We start from the raw sequence: 20,959 nt of genomic DNA, 5'->3' as shown, positions 1-20,959 counted from the left end.
CCAATTGGCAGCATCAGGATGGATGGTGAAGAGATTGAGATTGTTCACAACGTCAGTTTGCTTGGCTCCACAGTCCAGTAACCAGGAAATTAGAAGATGTATTGCCATGGGAAATTCTTCTGTTGGGGACCTCTCCAAAGTACTGAAGAGCAGTGGTGTTCTTTGGAGACTAAGGTGCGTCTGATACAGGCCATGGTCTTTGCTATCACTTGTTATGCATCAGAGGGTTGGACAATGACTAAGGAGGATAGAAGGAGAATTGATACCTTTGAGCTGTGGTGCTGGAGAAGAGTATTGAGAGTACCATGGGCTGCTAGGAAAACAAACAGATTCATCCTGGAAAGGGTCAAACCAGGCTGCTCCTTGGATGCAAGGATTCTAAGGCTCTGTCTAACATACTTTGGACATGTTTCAAGGAGGGACAGTTCCTTGGAGAGGGACATCATGCTTGGTTGGGTGGAGGGACAGCACAGAAGGGGAAGGCTTCCTATGAGGTGGATTGATTCAGTGACTGGGGTAATTGGGATGGTTGTATTGGAGATGGTGCAATTGGCACAGGACAGAATAGAGTTTAGGAATGTTGAACATAGGGTGGCTATGAGTCTCAAGTGACTCAATGGCACATAACAACAACAACATATTTAATATAAAAGTATTGAATAAGGAAAACTGAAGATTGATTTCTTCTAATTGTAGTGTTAGAGAAGAATACTGAATGTACCATGAACTGACAAAGGAACAAATAAATCTGTCTTGAATGAAGTGGAATCAGAGTGCTCCATAGAAGTAAGGATGGATTATGAAACTTTGGCTCACAGAGTTTGACAATCCTTTGGAAATGTTGCTAAAATGAACTTAGTCCTTATAAAAAGACACCATTCTGAGGAAGGTAGAGGACCAGTGAAAGAAAAGACTCTCAGTGAAATTGATTGACACAGACTCTACAACAATGAGTTTATGCATGACAGGTTATGATGATGATACAGAATAGGGCAAGTTTCCAGTCTGTTATTGTTTACAGTGTTGCTATGATTCATAGTTACATTGATAGAACCTAAAAAAACCCCAACATTGTTAATAAAATTAACAAGGAAAATTCGTGATGAAGGTTATTTTAAAATTGAACAGAGCATTACATTGACAGGGAATTGCCAGAAATGGAAGCTGATTCAGAAAAAAAAATGTGGAATATGGATTATCTCTGCTAACGTCAAATGGATCTTGACTAACATCAGAGAACACTGAAAAGATGTCTATGTGTTTTATTGAAAGTGAAACAAAATTTTATAATTGATCCTTGCCTCTAAGGAGCCCTCTAATGAAACAGCGACTCACTCTAAAAATGGGCTCAAGTGTGGCAAAGAGGATGAATATGATACAGAATAGAGCAGGATTCAGATCTGTTGTTCACAGGATCATTATGAGACATAGGTGTCTCTATGGCACCCAAGAACAGCAACACAGTAGCTAATGATCTTGAAAACATCTCTCAAGTCTTTCTTTTCCATATAAATCTCTTCTAAGATGAAATGTCTATCCACATCCTATGCTCACTTTTAAAAGTGTTTTTCCTTGTTGAGGTTTTGAAATTTTCTACACTTTTTAGACATGAGCCTCTTCCATGGTCAAATATTTTTTTCCCTTCTCTGTAGGTTCTCTTTGGGAGAAGTTTTTGATGCATATAATTATTTCATTTTTAGGAAATCCCAAGTTTCTCAATAGCTCTGGTGGCTTATAGGTAAGGAGTGGTGCTACCAACTTAAAGGCATGCAGTTCAAATCCACCAGTTTCTCTGTGGAATAAAGATGGACAATTTCCTCCTCTGATTTACTGTTTCTAAAAACTCCCTGGAGAGTCAGCTATGTCTTTGTGCTCATTCAACAGCATAAAATAACCACCAAAGTATCTAGTTTATCCTCTGTTAACTGTGCAGTTGCCTTTGATAATTGACATATATCCTTAATGTTGTTGTTGTTGTTTTGTGCCTTTGGGTTGACCATGACTCACATTGACTCCATTAAAAAAAAAAATGAAAGAATCTTTTCTTTTACTTTTCCATAATTTTTGGACTCATGTACTTATAACTTGTTAGTCAAATTTGTGTCTTCTAGGTTGCAACACCCCCATGATACATCTTCAAGGATATGAACATGTACGGCCAAGCACAATCAATACGAGTGCATCTAAATTCCAAAATCAATCTCCATAATAGTCTATGTGTTTCCTACTGCTAAAGGGGCCCTTTAGAGTAGTGAGAGAAGATCTTCACCCTGAAACCCACAGCATCCCTTTTCAGCAGGAAGTAGCTAAGAGAATACGCCATCCCCTTTTCCTTATGACTCAGGGTGAAGTCTCTCTCAGGGAGGAGTGATAGGGAATGGCAAAGGACACACTGACAAAGAAGATTAATCGGAACTGGCTTTGACAAGCACTGTGGCATTTGGACAAGAACAAACCGGGAGGAGGGTAGAGAGAATAGTGCAACAATGAATGAATGGAAACCCAAAATCTCTGTAAATGTTTATGAAAATTAATAAAATATAGAAAAAAAAAACAACAAAAAAAAACCCCTGACCCTTGCCCTATTCTGAGCCAAACGCACTGTCTCTAACACACCTGACCCCATTCACACAGTCATTGGGTCAACCCTTTTTATCTAGGTTCTTCCTTTCCTTGGCTGACCCTCCACCCTTCTAAACAGTCATTCTAAAAGGACTGGTCCTTCCTAGCAACATGCCCAAAGTAAGTGAGACAGAGTTTCAAAATCCTTGCCTCCAAAGAGCAGGCTGGCTTCACCTTCTCCAGGACAGATCTCTTGGCAGCCCGTGGTACATCACAAGCACCAAAACTCAAAGGCATTGATTCTTTCTCTGTCACCCTTAGTCATTGTCCTGCTCTCAGGTGAATAGCAAGCAATTGCTAAATGTATGGTCTGGATTAGGCATACTTTCCTCTCAAGACTTATGCTATTGCTCTTCAACACTCTGGAGAGGTCCGTGACAGCATATTTTCCTAAAGCAAGTTGTCTTTTGATTTCCTGACTGCTGGTGCCAAGAATGTTGATTGTGGATTCAATCAAGATGAAATTGTTAAAAACTCAATCTTTTCTCCATCTATCATGTTGCCAATTGGCCCAGTGGTGAGAATTTTTGTTTTCTTGATGTTGAGCTGCAATCCGTATTGAAGACTGCAGTCCTTGACTTTCTGCCACAAACACTTCAAGTCCTCCTCAGTTTTTGCAAGTAAGGTTGTGTAATTTTCATAATGCAAATTTGTGTCATCAATATAATACAGGTTGTTGATAAATTTTCCTCCAAACCTTATGCCATATTCTTCTTAATAAGAATAGCAAGAAAGTCCAAAAAATAATGAGAAAGCCCAGCCCCCTAAGTTATTTTTTCTGAGTATAAATGGAAAAGTTATGAAGTAAGAATACACCCCTGAATATAATCCTTTCTTAATTTTTAATCATATAAGTGTTCCCTTGCTGGGTTTGACAAACAGCTTCCTACTCTAGGTATAGATTTCTCATGAACATAAGTATTATGGAATTTCCATTCTTCTCAGTGTTCTCAATTTGTTCTGATTCACACAGTCAAATAGATATGCATAGTCAATAAAACACAAATAGACATCCTTCTGATATCTGAATTTTTCCTTTGACAGTCTTTGTAGTTTTAAATTGTATGCCTCGGTCCTTAATCTATCTTGAGTTAATTTTTATATATGATGTGAGGTATAAGTATTTTTTCAATTTTTTGCAACTCTCTATCCAATTTTGCCACAAAGAGATTGTCTTTTCACAAATTAGTGGATTTCTTCTCTCTGTCCATCAGTGGATCGATCTTTTTCTGACTTCTCAATTATATTCCATTATCTTATGAACCCTTTCCCAATACCAAACTGTTTTGATTTTTATAGCTTTTTAGTAGGTTTTGAGATCAGGAATGTAAGGCTTCATATTTTGTTTTTCTTCTTCAGTATCACTTTGCTAATCCAGAACCTTTGTCTTTACCATTCTAAGCTGATGATTATTTTGTCATCTCTTTGGAAAATCATGATGAGATCTGGATCAAGATTGCATTGTATCTGTAGATTGTGTTAGAGAATATTGCCATTTTCACAATGCAAATTTGTCTTTTTCATGAATATAGTATATTTTCCATTTCTGTGGATCTCTCGGTTTTTAATTTAGTAGTGTTTTGTAGTTTTCTTTGTATAGTCATTCATATCTAAGTTTCTAATCTTTTGGGTGGCTGATGTAAATGCTTTATTTCCTTTTCAGAGGTCCCTTTGTAACCATAAAGAAATTCATCAATTTGTTTGTGATGGATGTTTCTACACTCTGCCACTTTGCTGACTCATTCAATTACTTAGAATAATTTTCTTCTTTAGCCTTTGCTGTTTTCTATATATAGAATCACGTTGTTGTTGTTGTTGTTGTTAGATGCTGTCAAGTTGAACATGACCCCTATAGACCCTATGAGCAACTGATCTGAACATTGCTCTATTTTTTAAATAATTTTTTATTTAATGAAAATTTACAGAGACTTTGAATTTCCATTCGTTCATTGTTGCACTTTCCTCCCTGCCCAGCCCTCCCCCCAGCACACTGCTCTCTTTGAAAAGTAAAAGAAAAATTCTTTCACTGTTTTACAATCCCTTCCCCCAGGTCCACTCTACTATGGAGCCTTCATTCTGGACTCCTGTCATGACAATAATACCTAATCACATTTCCCTTTTATACAGTTTTCTTCCTCATCTGTTTCAATGCAGTATACATTATTTATCCTATCTTTCTCAGACTCTCCCCAATACCGATGTCAGTCTCATTTTACAACAGTGGCACTATGCAGTGTCTGTCCCTTTGTTGCTGAGATATTTCACTCAGCATAATGTCCTCCAGGATCACCCATTTTGAATAATATTTCATTAGTTCCTTGTTTTTCAATGCAGCGTAATATTCCACTGTGTGAATATACCACAGCTTGTCTTTCCATTCATTTGTTGATAGATACTTAGGTTGTTTCCAGCTCCTTGCTATTGTGAACAAAGCTGCGATAAACATGGGTGTGCATATATCTGCTTGGGTGGCAGTTATGGTCTCTTTGAGGTAAATTTCCAGTAATGGAATTGCTGGGTCAAATGGTATTTCTATTTGCAACTCTTTGAGAAAGCGCCATACCGCCTTCCACAATTGTTGCACCATTTTACATTTCCATCAACAGTGAATAACCAACAGTTTCTCCACAACCTCGCCAGCATTTGTTGCTTGGACATTGCTCTGTTTTGTGCCAACTTCACAATTTCCAACATACTTTAATCCTTTGCTGCAATCACTGTATCAATCTACCTGGTTGAGTGTCTTCCTCTCATTTGCTGTCCTTCCACCTTGCCAAACATGATATCTCTCTTCAAGGAGTAACCTCTTCTAGCACTGTGACCCAAGTATGTGAGATGAAGCATCATCTTTCCCTCCAAGAAGCACTCTGGATGCACTTTTTCCGAGGCATACTTGTTTGTTCTTTTGGTAGTCCAAGGGATATTAATTACTCTTCTGCAACAAACAACTAAAAGGCATCAATTCACCCTTAGTCATTATCCATGTCTCAGATGCATAGCAAGTGACTGAAAAGACTATGGGCTGGATCAGGTGCACCTTTATCTTCAAACTGATGTCATTATGTGTCAATAATTTGGAGAGGTCCTTGTCTGTAGACTTCCCTAGTATATTATGTCTCCTGATCTCCTGAGTGCTGGTACCAAGTATATTAATTGAGAATCCTTGTAAGATGAGGTTGTTTACAGTCTCAAACCTTTTTCATCTATCATGATGTTACCTATTGGTCCAGTGTTGAGGATCTGCTAGTAGAGATTCTTTTTCTCTTTGTCAATTTAGATATATTTTATTTCCTTTTCTTACTCTAATGATTACATAGGGTTTCCAATATAGTCTTAAATAGGAATAGTGATAAAGGACTAATCTGTCTGATTCCCTTTCAAACAATGGATGCCCACAATGTCTTTCTACTGAGAGCAAAATTGGTTATTAAGCTTTATATATATATATACATATATATATATATGCTTTTTTCAGATTATTTTTTTTTATTTAGGAAATTTAGTAACATTTCAAAACAAAAACCAACCTACAGAAGAAACACACCATGACTCACTAGTCCTTGCATGATTGGAAAAAATCCTAGTCAGCCTATGGTTCTTCTTCTTAAACTTAGGAAGTGAATTTCCTCCCTTGCTCTTGGGCTCCAGATTTTCCCACCTTATACCAAGAGAGGAACCTGGCCACAGATTTCATATGAAAGAAGGTCACAGTGACTTTAAGGCCATTTGATGCTAATGGTTTATAAATTCTAGTTTGCAAGTAAAAAAAAAAAACCCTATCAAATAACATTGCCATATTCCCATCTCCAACTAACATTTCCTGCAATTCCTAGTTATTGACATTGCATCTTTGGGACTGCATCAAAAACCCTTCATTGCAGTTTTTTGGTTTGTCTGGTCCCCCCCCCACCCCTAGTGATCCTAAAATCCAACCACAAGTTCAAGCATAAAGGTTTGTTTCAGGACAGCCTCAGACTGCTGTAGTGTTGTTCTCTGTAGTGTCACCTAAGTGTCATCCCCCTGGATATGCTAGCTAGATGGAAGCACAATCTGGGGCACCTGGTCCATTTTCTGTCAAACTTGCTCCCTGGTAGCCTGGAAATTGCCCCATGGTCAAGGCTGAAATCTTCAAGTCAGTAAAGACCTTGGCCTGTCTTCATCTGGAAGTTGGGCTCATAAGAAGTTGAAACCAGTTCTTCACAGCTTTAAACAGTCAGGCATACTCTTAAGATGCCTCCTGGGACGGAGCCATGGGATCCTGGCTCTCAGGTTCTAGAGGAGGGGCTGGTGGGGCTTTTCTTCTGGGCTGCCAGGAACTCATGAACTGCTTGTTCTACTTGTGGACTGAATATGTGGTTTAGTTTTGGATCTACCACCTGGGATATAATTCTGTTTACTCCAGTTGTCATGTCCACGAAAGTGCCGCCCAAAAGGAACTTATTAATGCAAGTAAAAACAAAGAGCATTATTTTTTCTGTAGAATAATTAATAATTTTTCCACATGTGGAAGCTCTCTCCCTCAGTGGCAAGATAGCAAACAAGAGAGCCAGAGGGTGAATTTGCCTGTGTCATGATTTTTAAGGCCTTCCTGGGTGCTTCTGCTTGGCGGGGTAATTGGGAACATGGTTGGTGGGCAGGGGAATCAGTTATGTGGGTCAGCTTCTAATTGGCTGGCTTATCTGCCCGCCTCTGCCCTCTTTGTATCACATATGCTTCTTTCCCAGAGTCACGTGACCTCAGTTATTTGGTTACTTTTAATCTGATAAGATTCTGCCTCATGAGACTTTCCGGTGCCCTTGTGTTTACCCTTATTGCCCACTGCTAAAACTAAGAATTTTTATGGCTTGTGCCTGCCTCTTGAATTAATGAGTTTTGTTCAAGGTTGAATTTGGGTTAGGCTCCGGGGGGACTGAACACTCAAAATGGGGGGGGTCCATGCTGTACCCTCAGTCAGGCTCTGGGGGGTGCCAGACACCCAAATGGGGGTCCATGTTGACCCCTCCTTCCCCCCCTGTGTCCAAATGAGTTTCTGACTCCTGGGCTATAGAACAGAGCTGTTCACATTGAGTCTGCAAGACCATAAGCTGATCTGTGGAGATGCGCTTTTGTATAAATTTACCTAGCATAATTGTTACACATGGCCCAAATGTGAAGACTGTTAGGAGGAGCAAAAAGGGCCCGATCAATGCTGATACCAGGGTAGTCAGCCAGGGAAACTAAGATAACAGGACTCATACCAATTTTTATTTTGCTTTCTAACTTTAGCTCGGTCCTCTAGTTTTTTTTCCGAGCCACTGTCCCTTACAATACTTGAGTTATTGGCTTAGAAACAACATTTTACTCCCATGACCTGGCAGAGCCCCCCTTGCTGCAGAAAAAGAAGATTTAAACCTCTGTGGTTCTGTGGTTCTTTAGTACAACCTCAGCTAAAGAGTCTAGTTACTGTTCTAGATGGTGAATGGATTTTTCTAACTGTGCAAGGTCTGAATCTATAAGGTTGCTTAAAACTTGGAAACTTTGGTCTCCTTTAAGTAAGGCAGCAGTTCCCCTTCTGATTCCCACAGCAATACCAGATCCAACTAGCATTGTGAGGAGAGTCACGGAGGCCCCCAAATCTCGTTTTTCCCTGTGGTAATCTGGAACTATTTCTAAATAGGAATTGAAGGGAAGGTAATATACTTGGGGAACTAGGGTAACTAGGACACATAGGCTAGTACTATGGAGTACGTGTTGATGGACGCAAGGAGTTAAGTCTGTTGTGCAAGCGCACCACGTCCCATTAGGGGGCAAAAGATAAGGGCTGTTAGCTGTCCTACAATTGTATGGTTACAGAGATGGCTAAGGTGGGGAAAGTCATCCAGCTTCCCTCCTTTTCCTATTATACACAGTCCTTTCCCAGGGGGTAATGGCTGGAGAATTTCCCCAAGAGCACTTCAGAGGGCTCTGGGAGGGTCTCCATAAGTCACCTGAGATAGCCCAGCCAGTATAATAAGGGGGCCTGGGGACTAGGCAAAGCCAGCAATCCTTTGATTTGATGTAAGTTGATGAAATTAGAAGTATAGTTAAGTATTTTAAACAAAATGGGTGCATCATTTATCTCAGAAGAGACTGCCTCAATAGGGGATAAAAAGAAGAAATGTTCGAGGCAGGGCCTGACATTAGGGTCTTTGAGTCAGGCTCTTTTGATATGGCTGGGCCTATAGCTACAGGGCGGGGTCTGGCTGGAACAACTTGTTTTCGGATTCAGAATAAGAACCCTCTATCATATCCAGCTTCATACAGTATTAGGCCCCAGACCTTCCCAGCTCCCCAACCCCTACCCGTTTGCCCCTTTTCTGTTAACAAAATAGAGATAGGGTTTCTTTTCCTTGGTGATGTCAGGATTTTGGTTCCACTAACCTGAATAAAATCCTAGTTGATATATTCCCATGGCACATTTGTTTCACAGCTCCATTCATTACAAAAGAAACTTTCTGCCCCGCCCATAAGTCCCGTAGTCATTTGTCCCTGGGCAAACATAAAACCTAATAGCTGAAAGCCACAGTTCCTGATAGTCGTTTCCACAAGCCGCCACAGTGCCTCACATGCTGTGATAGGGTGGGCAGCCTCTACTGCTTATCCCCAGACTTTTCCATATGGGGCCAGCTAGGGTACAAAGGTCCACATAGAAAACCAGAAAAGTAGTACTTGCTGGCCCAGTTAACATTAACGTTAGTACCTTCCTCCCCAAGTTGTGCAGGAAGGCTTTTGGACCCAGAAGTGTCCACTTGGTAGTAACTGCCTTGTGTAGATTTGTATCTGAGGCAGCCTGAGCTCCAAGTAGGGCAGTTAAGAGGATGAGGAAACAGCCACAGGGAATAAGCAAAGTCAAATTTTCTGAACCCTTAGCTTGAGTGGATTTCGTGGGTGTGTGACAGCTTGCCATGCCTTTGCATTGGTCTCAGGTGCGGGGTCATCAGGGTTTGTGGGTAGATTGACAGGCTTCACGTGGGAGTAGTGTATCCAAGCTGGAACTCTGTCAATTTTGACTGCAGTGGGTGTGGTCAGGATCACAGTGTATGGTCCCTTCCAACTGGGCTCTAGAGTTTCCTTTCGGTGTCTCTTGATGATTACCAAGTTGCCAGGCTGGAACGGGTACGGCGTTGGGGATGACGCATTATAAATGGCCCACAGTGGGGCCAGAGGCACTCCTGTACTCAGAACAGAGCTTGTAAAGAGGAGAGAAATTTTTTATTATCAAATTCAGCTATGACTTCTGCTTTTATATTAGGCAGTAAAGGTGGGGGCCTGGCATACATAATTTCAAAAGGGGTTAACCCTAAGGTGTTCGGGGAGTTACAAACCTGAAAAAGAGCAAAGGGAAGGACAGATACTCTTTCACTGTCAGTTTCAAGGGTCAACTTGGCTAAAAGGTTTCTTTTAGAGTCTGATTCATTCTCTCTACCTGTCCCGAACTTTGGGAATGGTAGGCACAATGGAGTTTCCAATTAGCCCCTACTGCTTTTACTAGTTTCTGAGTCACCTGGGAGACAAAGGCAGGTCCATTATCTGACCCCAAAAGCATATGAAAGCTGTACCTTGGAATGATGTCTTCTAACAGCTTCTTGACTATTGTGGTGGTGGTTTCCCCCTTCGTGAGGAAAGCTTCCGTCCATCCTGAGAAGGTGTCAATAAACACCAGCAAATACTGGTACCCATACAGTCCTGGCTTAATTTCCGTGAAGTCTACTTCCCAACTGACTCCAGGTTTAGTCCTTCTTTCTCTATGCCCCAGCCCAGCATTACCTTTACTTTTGGCGTTGATCATCTGACACATGTGGCACTTGGATACTTCCTCCTCCACTTTAGGCTGAAGATCAAATACCTTGAGGTCGGCTCTCTGGAGTAGATCTTCAATTTTCCTTACTCCCAGGTGGGTGCTTCAGTGTTTTTGTTGAATTAATTGTTTGGTGAAAGTTGAAGGAAGTATGACTTTTCCTTCAGCAGTATGAAACCACCTCTTCATATGCTTTGGCATATGAGTGGATTTGTTGTAAATATTTTTCAGCGTATTCTGAGATCTCTGGTAGTGTTGGAGCCATCATCTGGGGCACCTGAGAAATCAGGGTCTTGGATACCTGAAATGCTGCCTGTAGAGCAGCTTTATCTGCCTGATTGTTTCCCCTGGTAACCAATTCATCTCCTTTTTTATGCCTGGGGCAGTGCATGACTGCCAGTTCCTAAGGCATCCATACTGCCTGGAGTAGTCTTAATATTTCTTGTTTGTTTTTAACAGTTTCACCTTCAACGGTGAGGAGCTCTCTCCCTATAGATGGCCCTGTGCACGTGTAAGGTGCCAAAGGCATATCGGCTATCAGTGTAGAAATTTAGCTGCTGGCCCTTTCCCAGCTGAAGGGCTTTGGTTAAAGCTATCAATTTTGCCCTTTGGGTGGCCGTACCTGCTGGTAGGGGCTCTGCCCACACAGTGGCTTCTTCTGTTGTAACCGCCGCCCCCACATACTGGATGCCATCTTTGACGAAGCTGCTGCCATCTGTATACCACTTTACTTCAGCCCCTGGGAGGAGCGAGTTCTTTAAATCGGGCCGGGCGCCCTTCAAGTAGCTTAGGATTTCCCTGCAATCTTGTATGGGCCCATCGAGGTCTGGGTCTGGTAACAGGGTAGCTGGGTTGAGAGTGCTGCTGGTCATGAACTGCACCACGGGGGGGGGGGGGAGGGTTAAGGAGCAAAGCCTTGCGTTGGTTGTAAAACCCCTTCGAGAGCGTGGGGAGTGGTTACCTTGAGATCTTGGCCCAGAGTCAGTTTGTCAGCGTCTTTGACCAGGAGGGCAGTGGTTGCAAAGATTCTGAGGCATGGAGGCCATCCTGCCACTACCAGGTCTAGTTTTTTTGACAAATAGGCCACTGCTCACTTCCAGGGGCCCAGGTCCTGGGTCAGGATTCTCTTTGCCACACCTTTCCTCTCGTCTACAAACAGGTGGAAGGGCTTGGTGACATCAGGCAAAACCAGGGTGGGAGCATTCAAGAGAACGGCTTTTATGCTTGTGAAGGCCCCCTCCATCTGTTCAGTCCATTCTTTAGGGGGTTTTTGTCCCCCTCTGGTCGCCTCGTACAGGGGCCATGCCATTTCTGCGAACCCCGGGATCCATAGTCTACAAAACCCCACCAACCTCAAGAATTCTTTTACTTCCCCAAGGCTGGTTGGCCAGGGAATTCTTTTTGAATTCTTTTGATCTCTTTTTGAGCCTTTGTTAACCATCTCTGCCCCCGCCCCACCGAGTGTGTACCCAAGATACTTAACCTCTGTCCAGCACAGCTGTGCTTTTTTAGCAGATACTCGGTAACCAAGCTTTCCCAGCAGTCTGAGGAGATCCTTGGTCACTGTCTGGCACTCCTCCTGGGTTTCTGCGGTGGTTATGAGGTCATCTACACACTGTAACAGACTAATATTTGGGTGAGTTTGCCGGTACTCAACTAGATCTTCATGGAGGGCCTCATTGAAAACTTCTGGAGATATTTTTAAGGGCCCATTGGGACTCTAGGCCAAGCCAGCTGTCCACTGAACCCATCTTCTGGGTCTGTCCATATGAAGGCAAAGAGCAGCTGACTGACCTTCACAAGGGGCAGACAGAGAATGCATCTTTGAGGTCTAACACGGTATAGTAGCTCCACCCAGGAGGGAGGGTATTAAAGAGTGTGTACAGGGACTGTTGGATGCATGTCCTTGACCAGCGTATTGACTTCTCTAAGATCTTGTACTGGCCGGTAGTGTCCAGTGTTAGGTTGTTTCACAGGCAACAGAGGGGTGTTCCAGGCCAAGTGGCAGGGGGTCAAGATACCCAGCTTTCTCAGATGTCGGATGTGTGAAGTGATTCCTTCTTTGGCTTTTCTGGGCATGGGGTACTGCTTTACTCATACAGGGTAGCATTTGCTTTTAACTGCACTATGACGGGGACTTGGCAAGCTCCGGCTACCCAGTCTCTGCCCAAACCTCTGGGATACTTTTTGTCCGGTGTTTCAGTAGCACTGCTTGGTCCTCCAGATCCTTTTGTCTCGTGCAGACAGTTAACAGTTTATATTCATCTACAATAGCCATGGTTAAGACATGAATCGGTTCCCCTGTATGGTCTGTTACTGAGACTCCTTCTGGCTTGAAGTGGATATGAGCTCCCACTTTAGTCAACAGATCTTGACGCAGTAGAGAGTACGGGCAATTAGGAATGACCATGAAGGAGTGGGATACCCAACCCTTGTTTAGATCTACTGTTCGTCGGGTAGTCCATGAACATAAGTCCATTCCTGTAGCCCCCGTACCCAAGTTCGCTTCCCCAACATTGGCCCCATGGACTGTTTTAGGATAGAATGTTGGGTCCCATGTCCACCAGTGATTTAACAGACTTCCCTTCCACTTTTAACGTTACCCAGGGCTCACAGAGGAGTTCCGAGGCCTGTTGCCCCTATGCATCTATTTCCTCCAATTCCAACACTTTAGCCTGTGGTGCGGACCCGTGTTCTGGGCATTCATTTTTCCAGTGCCCTATTTTCTTGCAGTAGGCACACTGATCCTTCTGCAAGCAGGGTCTGTTTACTTCCCTCCGTTGGTTCTTTCTATAAGCTAGTTTTTTTTTAAGTCTTTTCTCTGTTCCCCCTCTCTGGTCGAGGCAGTGAGCAGGACTTTTGCTAAGCCTCACACCTACCTTTCTTCTGGAGTTTCTCTGTTATTGAAAACCTTTTCTGCTACTGCCATTAATTTGGCTAGCCTCTTACCTTTAAATCCTTCCAGTCTCTGTAACTTGATTCGAATATCTGGTGCTGACTGATTCACAAAGGCCAGAGTGACAGAGCGGTTCACAGACACTTCTGGGTCCAATGGGGTGTAGGTTCGGTAGGCTTCTAAGAGTCTTTCCAAGAAAGCCCCTGGTGACTCGTCCCTTCCCTGAACAACCTGGCTTGCTTTAGATAAGTTAGTGGGCTGCCTGGCTGCTGCCTGGAGGCCCTTCATAAGAGCCTGGCGGTAGACCTTTAACCTCTCCTTACCTTCCTCCGTGTTGAGATCCCAGTCCGTCTGAGTTAGGGGAAACCCTTTGTTGATAAGGTCCAAATTCGTGGTGGGCCCGGAAACATTTTTCGCACCTCAGTGCAAATCCTCTCCCTCTCTTCCTTGGTGAACAGGACCTGTAATAATTGGTGGCAGTCCTCCCAGGTGGGCTGGTGAGTAAGAGGACAGAATCTAACAAATCAACAAGGGCTGCGGGTTTCTCAGAGAACTTAGGGTCCTGCATTTCCAAGTTGCACAGATCACTAGTGGAGAACGGCCACTGGACCAACTGTTGTTCGCCCTGGGAGTTTGGAGGACCCATGGTACATAAGGGCAGAACGGTGGGGTAGTCCCTCACGTTGCGTTTGAGCCCAGGTGTGGGGTGGGCTCCCCAGAACCCCCCCCCCTTCCACTCCTCACTCTCTCTTAGTAACTTGGGGTAGATAGGGTGGGGGAAGGAGAATCTCTTCCTCCGCTGGTGCAGAGGGAAGCAGGACAGATCTGGGCTCCTTCTCCTTTTTAGGTTCCCCTTTAGCAGTCGCTTCAGCCAAAACCGCTCCTGTAAGGTGAAGAAAAGACTTTAACCATGAAGGTGGCTCTTCCACTAAGGTTTGCCATGTGAGGATGTAGGCCACCTGATCTGGGTGACCAGGTTTTTTTAATATAATGTCCTTGACTCGGTGGATAGTGGGCAGGTGGAGAGTGCCCTCTTCTGGCGACCCGACGCCATAGGCGGGCCACTTATTCCTGCAAAGAACAAGCATTTTCTTTTTCACCACGTGGACCCCTAGTCCGGCTGCCACACCTATATCCTCTTTGAAACGGTCTAAAACGAGACCTAAAGGTGTTGACTTGGTCTGCCCCATTTCTTCTACCACAAGAACATAGACAATCAGACTCACACACAGAAGAACAAACGACACAGAGAAGTACCAATAAGGTGCATGGAACAGAACCAAAACCACAGCCCAGACTTTCCTGAGTACAGGCTCTGGGAGGCGGTAGCGACCCTCTGATTTGTTCCTCTAACTCAACCAGGGCCACAGAATCCCCTATAACAGAGAGAGGGCCAGACGCGAGTCATCTCTCTACTGCCCTAGTGCGAAGCCCGTTTGGCACATCTGCCTAGGAGTCTCTGGCTCAACACAGTTCGAACCACCAAGTACAGCAACAGAAACATCAGACATAGAGAACTCTCACTTAACTTACCGGCCAGCCTGAGATCTAGGCACTCAGTGTGACAAGGTCCTTTAGGGGCTTTCCTGACCAATGCACCAAAAGTGGTGCCCACGTAGCCTCGGTTAATCGATTACTTTTAATCTGATAAGACTCTGCCGCATGAGACTTTCCAGTGCCCTTGTGTTTACCCTTATTGCCCGCTTCTAAAACTAAGAATTTTTATGGCTCATGCCTGCCTCTGGAGTTAATGAGTTTTATTCAAGGTTGAATTTGTGTTAGACTCCCGGGGGGGGGGGGGGGGGGGACACCGAACACCCAAATTGGGGGGTCCATACTGTCCCTTCAGTCAGGCTGGGGGGTGCCGGACACCAGAAATGGGGATCCGTGCTGTCCCCTCACCAGCATCCCTGATTGAACCACATTCTATCTCAGACCATTTTGCAACTGTTTTTTGTTCATTGTAGGATTCCATTCCTGCTTGTCCAGGTGTGTTGACACAATATTATCCACTTTTTGTCTCAGGTTTTGGTAAGCTGGCTTGGTGTCCACATCAGCCAGGCAGTCCCTGCAGAAGCTATCAAATAGGCAGTGGCTCTTGAACTGCTCCATAATGAGGGCTATGAACTACGGATCGCCTGGGGACAATGAGGCGGGGTTGATGGGGCCTATGCTCACTCCCACCCCCACTCCAGACACTGCCCCAAGGGAGGCCTGGCCTGTGCCTCCACCCACCACGCCCATCCCCCTGCCACCATCAGCCATGGCTGGGCCCTGGTTCTGCGAGAGAGAGATCGAGTAAGATTTCTTTTCCAGAGTAGAAGCCCTGGGTCCGGCGCAGCCTGTAACGGATGAGTCCGAAAGAAGTAAAGAGAAAGGAGCAAACTGCGAAGGGGGCAGTGGACGTGGCGGCCGTTGCAATGGGGGCTGCGGTGGCAGAAGCAATGGTGGTGGGGGCGGCAGGAACGTCGAGGAGGGTGGAGGTGGTGGGGGCAAGGGAGGCGGTGGCAGAAAAGTAGGTGGCAAAAAGGCGGCAGCAAAAACGGGTCTCCAAGCCGCAAACTCGGTTGCAGAGGCGCAACCTCCACTCTCATTTATATATATATATGCTTTTAAATATACTGAATATTTTTCCCTCTATTCCTATATTTTAGTGTTTTTATCAGGAAAAGGTATTAAATTTTTTAAATTAGTTTTTTGCAACTATTTATACTGACTGTAGTTAACTCTGAAAAGAAGGGGAATCCCTGAACACTTGATCATGCTTATGTGAAACCAATACTTGGACCAGGAAGCAGTTACCAGAACAGAGCAGGAAAACACTGCATGGTTCAAAATTGGGATGGGTGTATGCTGGGGATGTGTCCTATCTCCATATCTTTTCTATCTATATGCAGAACAGATCATTCAGGAAGCTGGGCTTTATAAGGAGGAATGTGGCATCAGGATTGGAGGAAAACTCACCAACAACCTATGTTACGTGGATGACACAGCCTTGCTTGCTGAAACTGAATAGGATCTGAAGCACTTGCTGCAAAAGATCAGGGACTGTTGTCTTCAATATGGATTGAAGCTCAACATCAGGAAGGCAAAGATTCTTACTACTGAGCCAATTGGCAGCATGATGATGGGTGGAGACAAGATTGAGGTTGTTAACAGTTACAGCTTGTTCAGCTCCACAATCCACATTCTTGGCACCAGCAGGAAATCAAAAGATGAATTGTATTAAGTAAATCTATTGTCAGGAACCTTTCCAGAGACTGAAAAGCAACAATGTAAGTCTAGGGACTAAGGTGCACCTGTTTCAGGCAGGGGTCTTCGCATCAGAGAGTTAGACAGTGACTAAGGATGACAGAAGAAGAATTGCTACCTTTGAGTTGTGTTGCTGGAGAAGAGTCTTGAACATAGCATGGACCACCAAGAAAACAAATAAGTCTATCTTGAGAAGGGTGAAATGTTAGGAATTTGAAGGTTTGTCTCACATACTTTGAGCATGTGGTAAGGAGAGACAGATCCTTGGAAAAGGTTTTCATGCTTGAAAGGGTGGAAGGACAGACCAGGAAAGGAAGCCCTTAGATGAGATGGATTGATAACGAGGGCAATGGAGTACAGCGTGTTGAAATTAGTGAGACTGGCTCAGGACAGGGCAAACTTCAAAGCTCATAGGGTTGCTGTGAGTCACAAGCAACTCGACTGCACATAACAACACCACAAGTACTTTTTATGAACTGCATTTGAGGAGTATATTATGTATTTCACTTTTATTTTCTTTTCCTTATTTTAAATATAATTACAATATGTACAATAAAGTTGGCACAGGATAGAGGAGGATTTAGGGCTGTTAAGCATAGGGTTGCTATGAGTCACAAGAAACTCGATGGCACATACAAGAACAAAAACAATATATAAGTGATAGATTTAAACAAAGTTCAGTACTTTTATTAATGCCCTATTAGATCCACCTATCTTACTGATTTACAGATATATACTAAGAGAGTATTTATTAATTGTATTGATTTGATATAATGATAAAATTAAATAAATCCATAAATATTATAGAATATGACTTTAATAAAATTTAAATGAAGAAATGTTCGTGGTTTGGCTAATTTTCACATGGTTGGTATCATGATCTTTAATTGATAGTAACATATCTGCAACATATCAAAATAAATTATTATATATTTATTTTTACATACAACACATTTAAATGTAACTAAATTTTTATTTCAAGTTATCATTTGCTTATATTTAATATTTGAGTATATTTTCCATATAATAATTTTTATTTTCAATATTCTTTATTTTAGTATCCAGACTCAATTAGTTTGGAAGGATTTGCAGTTATTATAACCCAATTACTTGGCCTTAATTTAGGACTAACATATGATGACATGAAGAAATGTGTATGTCCAAGAGCAACATGCATAATGAATCATGAAGCACCGTAAGACTTTCCCCCCTTAATTTTCCATTGACTTTTATGAGGTTATTTATAAAATGAGACAATTTAAAATATCCTTTTTATATTATCTTCCCCCAAAAATCAGAAAATTAGGTTGCATACATACATGTAAATGAAATGGAGAAACACTGCAGAAAATGGTAAATCTTATAACTAGAAGTATTCAAAATAATTAGGAAAATATAAGTATCTATGAAGTCTATGGTACATAAATATAAGATACTGATGTTATTTTGATTGCTGGATATCTATTATATTCAATGGAGCATCATTGTAAATTTAGCTAGTGTTAAAGGAAAAAAATACTGACCTTCTTTTGAATGTTATGACTTTAAAAGTACGTCAACAGAATCTGTAGATCAACAACAAAAATAATAAGAATAATTTATATAAAAATCAATACCCAATAGTGTATACTACCATTAAAAAGTAGATGATAGACTAAAATGAACATATGACTAGGCATTATATGTATGATAACAGCCTAGAATAAGAGATAGATCACTGTAAAAAGGAATGGGAGTGTGTGTGGGGGGGAGAGGGAGGTAATTGTACAACAAGGAATGAATATTTTAAAAAAGTGAACTGGAGGAGGGAGAAGGGAGGATTAGGGGATAAAATGTGCAACAATGAATTAATGAAAATCTAACTTCTCTATAAATGTTCATTAAAATGATGATTTAAATAAAATTTTATTAAAAGAAAAAGTAGATGAAAACAATAGTAATCCTTGGAGGCAAGGATAGTGAGGCTTTGTCTTGTATACTTTGGGTGTGTTGTTAGGGTGGACAATGCCTTAGAAAAAGACATCATGATTACAAAGGTGTCAGGGTCCACATAAAAGAGGTCCTCAAAAGGTGAGGTAACGCAGTGACTATCACAAAGGATTCACATATATCAAAGATGATGAGGATAGCTAAGGATAAAGCATGGTTTAGATAATTGACTCAATGGTACAAAATAGCAATTTTCAGAAGAAAATAAAAGATGACAGTCTTCAATATGGATTATATTTCAACATAAAAAAAAAACTTTCACCATTTGATCAATAGGCAACATAAGATAGAAAAAAGATTATAGTGCTCGCTTCGGCTGCACATATACTAACATTGGAATGATACAGAGATGATTGGCATGGCCCCTGCGCAAGGATGACATGCAAATTCATGAAGCATTCCATATTTTTTCTCACTCCTGATTGCAAATTCTACTGCATTGCTGTGGTGGCCAAGACAGTTTGGTACAGGTACAAGAACAGACACATAGATCAAGGGAATAGAATTGAGAATCTAGAAATCAGCCCATCTACTTATGGTCAACTTATTTTTGACAAGGAAATTAAATGACAGCCTTTTTAACAAATGGTGTTGGCAAAATTGGAAAACTATCTGCAGAAAACTCAAGCAAGGCCCACACCTCACTCCATACACAAAAGCCAACTCAAAGTGGATTATGGACCTAGGACTAAAACCAAGGACTATAAGAGTCATTAAAGAAAAGCTTGGAAGAACCCTAGAAGTCCTAATTCACAACATAAACAGTCTTCCAAGCATCCTGGAAAATCTATAACCAGGAGAGGATAAAATAGATGAACGGGACCTTCTAAGAATCAAATCGTTATACACATCAAAAAACTTCTCCAACAGGGTAAAAAGGGAAGCCACAGATTGGGAAAAAATATTTGGTAAGGACATGTCAGACAAGGGACTTATATCTAGAATTTATATAAAACACTCGAGCACAACAAGAAGATAAATGTAAATAGCCCAATTGAAAAATGGGCACAGGATATGAACAGACACTTCACCAAAGAAGACATTCAGATGGCTAATAAACACATGAAGAAATGTGGTTCTAGTTCGATTTACTCCCAAGTATTTAGTCTTGTGATTAGCTATTGTGATGAGTATTGTTTTCTTAGCTCCAGTTCAGTATTCTCTTTGTCACTGTACAGAAATTCTACTGATTTTTTATTTTATATTGATCTTTTATCCTGCTACTTTGCTCAATTGGTTGACTAAGTCCAGTAGGTGTTGTTGCTAGTTACTTTGGTCCATCTTGCTTTCTGCGGCACCTCTGTAAGAAGGAGGTCTCTCAGTTTTTCCTGAAATGCTGGTCTTCTTTTTACAAAGTCCTTTAGGTTCTGCGTTTCTGAGACTATCTTGATCTCTTCTTCATATTTGATGGACAATTTTTCTGGATACAGTATTCTTGGTTGACAGTTGTCTTCTTTGAGTTCGATATATGTCATTTAACTGTCTTCTTGCTTGCATGGTTTCTGATGAGAAATAGGAATTTACTTTTATATGCTCTCCCTGATGGGTTGTTTCTCCCTTGCTGCTTTCAGAATTCTCTCCTTATCTTTGGTTCTTGCTTATTTGATGATGATATGCCTTGGTGTTTTTCTTTTGAGGCCTATTCTATATGGTGTTTACTCAGTTTCTTCAATATATATTCTCTCATTCTTCATTATGCCTGGAAAGATTTCTTCTAGTAATTCTACGGCTTCCTCAGTGCCTTTACTTGCTTCTTCCTGTTCTGGGATTCTGAATATGTGCATGTTATTCCTGTTGATCAAGCCCCACATTATTCTTGGGTTTTCTTTTTTTTTTTTCTTTTTCAGGGACATTTTAACCTTTTTTCCAATCATTCCTTTTTACACATATTCCTCCCTGCCCACCCCTCCCTCCAGTTCACTTTTCCCTTTGAAAAAAGAAAAGCTTTATTTCATTGTATACAATCCCCCCCTTTCCCAGTCCACTTTATTATGTAACTATTATTCTAGACTCTTGTCATGCCTCTGATTATGCACATGCTATTTCTCTTGATAGTGTCCCACATTATTCTTGGGTTTCCCCCCCCCTTCCTCTTTGATTCTGATTTTTTTCTAGCAGATCAGTGGTGACAATTCTATCTCCTGTTTCACTGGTTCTGTGTTCCATCTTCAACTCTGTTCATGTGTCCCTCCATCAATCTGAAAATATCTGAAACATTGGCCCTCGTATTTTGGATTGTGGTTCCTTGTTTTTCCAGAGTCTCTAATGTCTTGTTTGCTTTATCTGCATTATTATGGATTATTTTTTTAAGCTCCTCCTGGTTTTTGATTGCTAAAGCTGAGGAAAATTAAACCAAATCCAAGGCAACCAAAATATGACTTTGA

The 20,959-nt window shown here is 41.9% G+C and overlaps 1 protein-coding gene and 1 pseudogene across 1 annotated transcript in view; one reads left to right on the top strand and one right to left on the bottom strand.

The window, feature by feature from the left end:
- ADAM18 (ADAM metallopeptidase domain 18) overlaps window positions 1-20,959 on the top strand; it is a 121,708-nt gene that overhangs the window by 54,609 nt on the left and 46,140 nt on the right. The window contains exon 12 of the mRNA XM_006900302.1: window positions 17,645-17,781. Coding sequence (XP_006900364.1) covers window positions 17,645-17,781 — 137 coding nt within the window. The remainder of the gene's footprint in view (window positions 1-17,644; window positions 17,782-20,959) is intronic.
- LOC102864561 lies at window positions 6,848-15,599 on the bottom strand (annotated as a pseudogene).

Source organism: Elephantulus edwardii, unplaced genomic scaffold, assembly GCF_000299155.1.
Source record: "Elephantulus edwardii isolate Elephantulus edwardi_28Jun2011 unplaced genomic scaffold, EleEdw1.0 scaffold00279, whole genome shotgun sequence".
Taxonomy (NCBI): Eukaryota; Metazoa; Chordata; class Mammalia; order Macroscelidea; family Macroscelididae; genus Elephantulus; species Elephantulus edwardii.
This window is presented reverse-complemented; position numbering and strand designations above follow the sequence as displayed.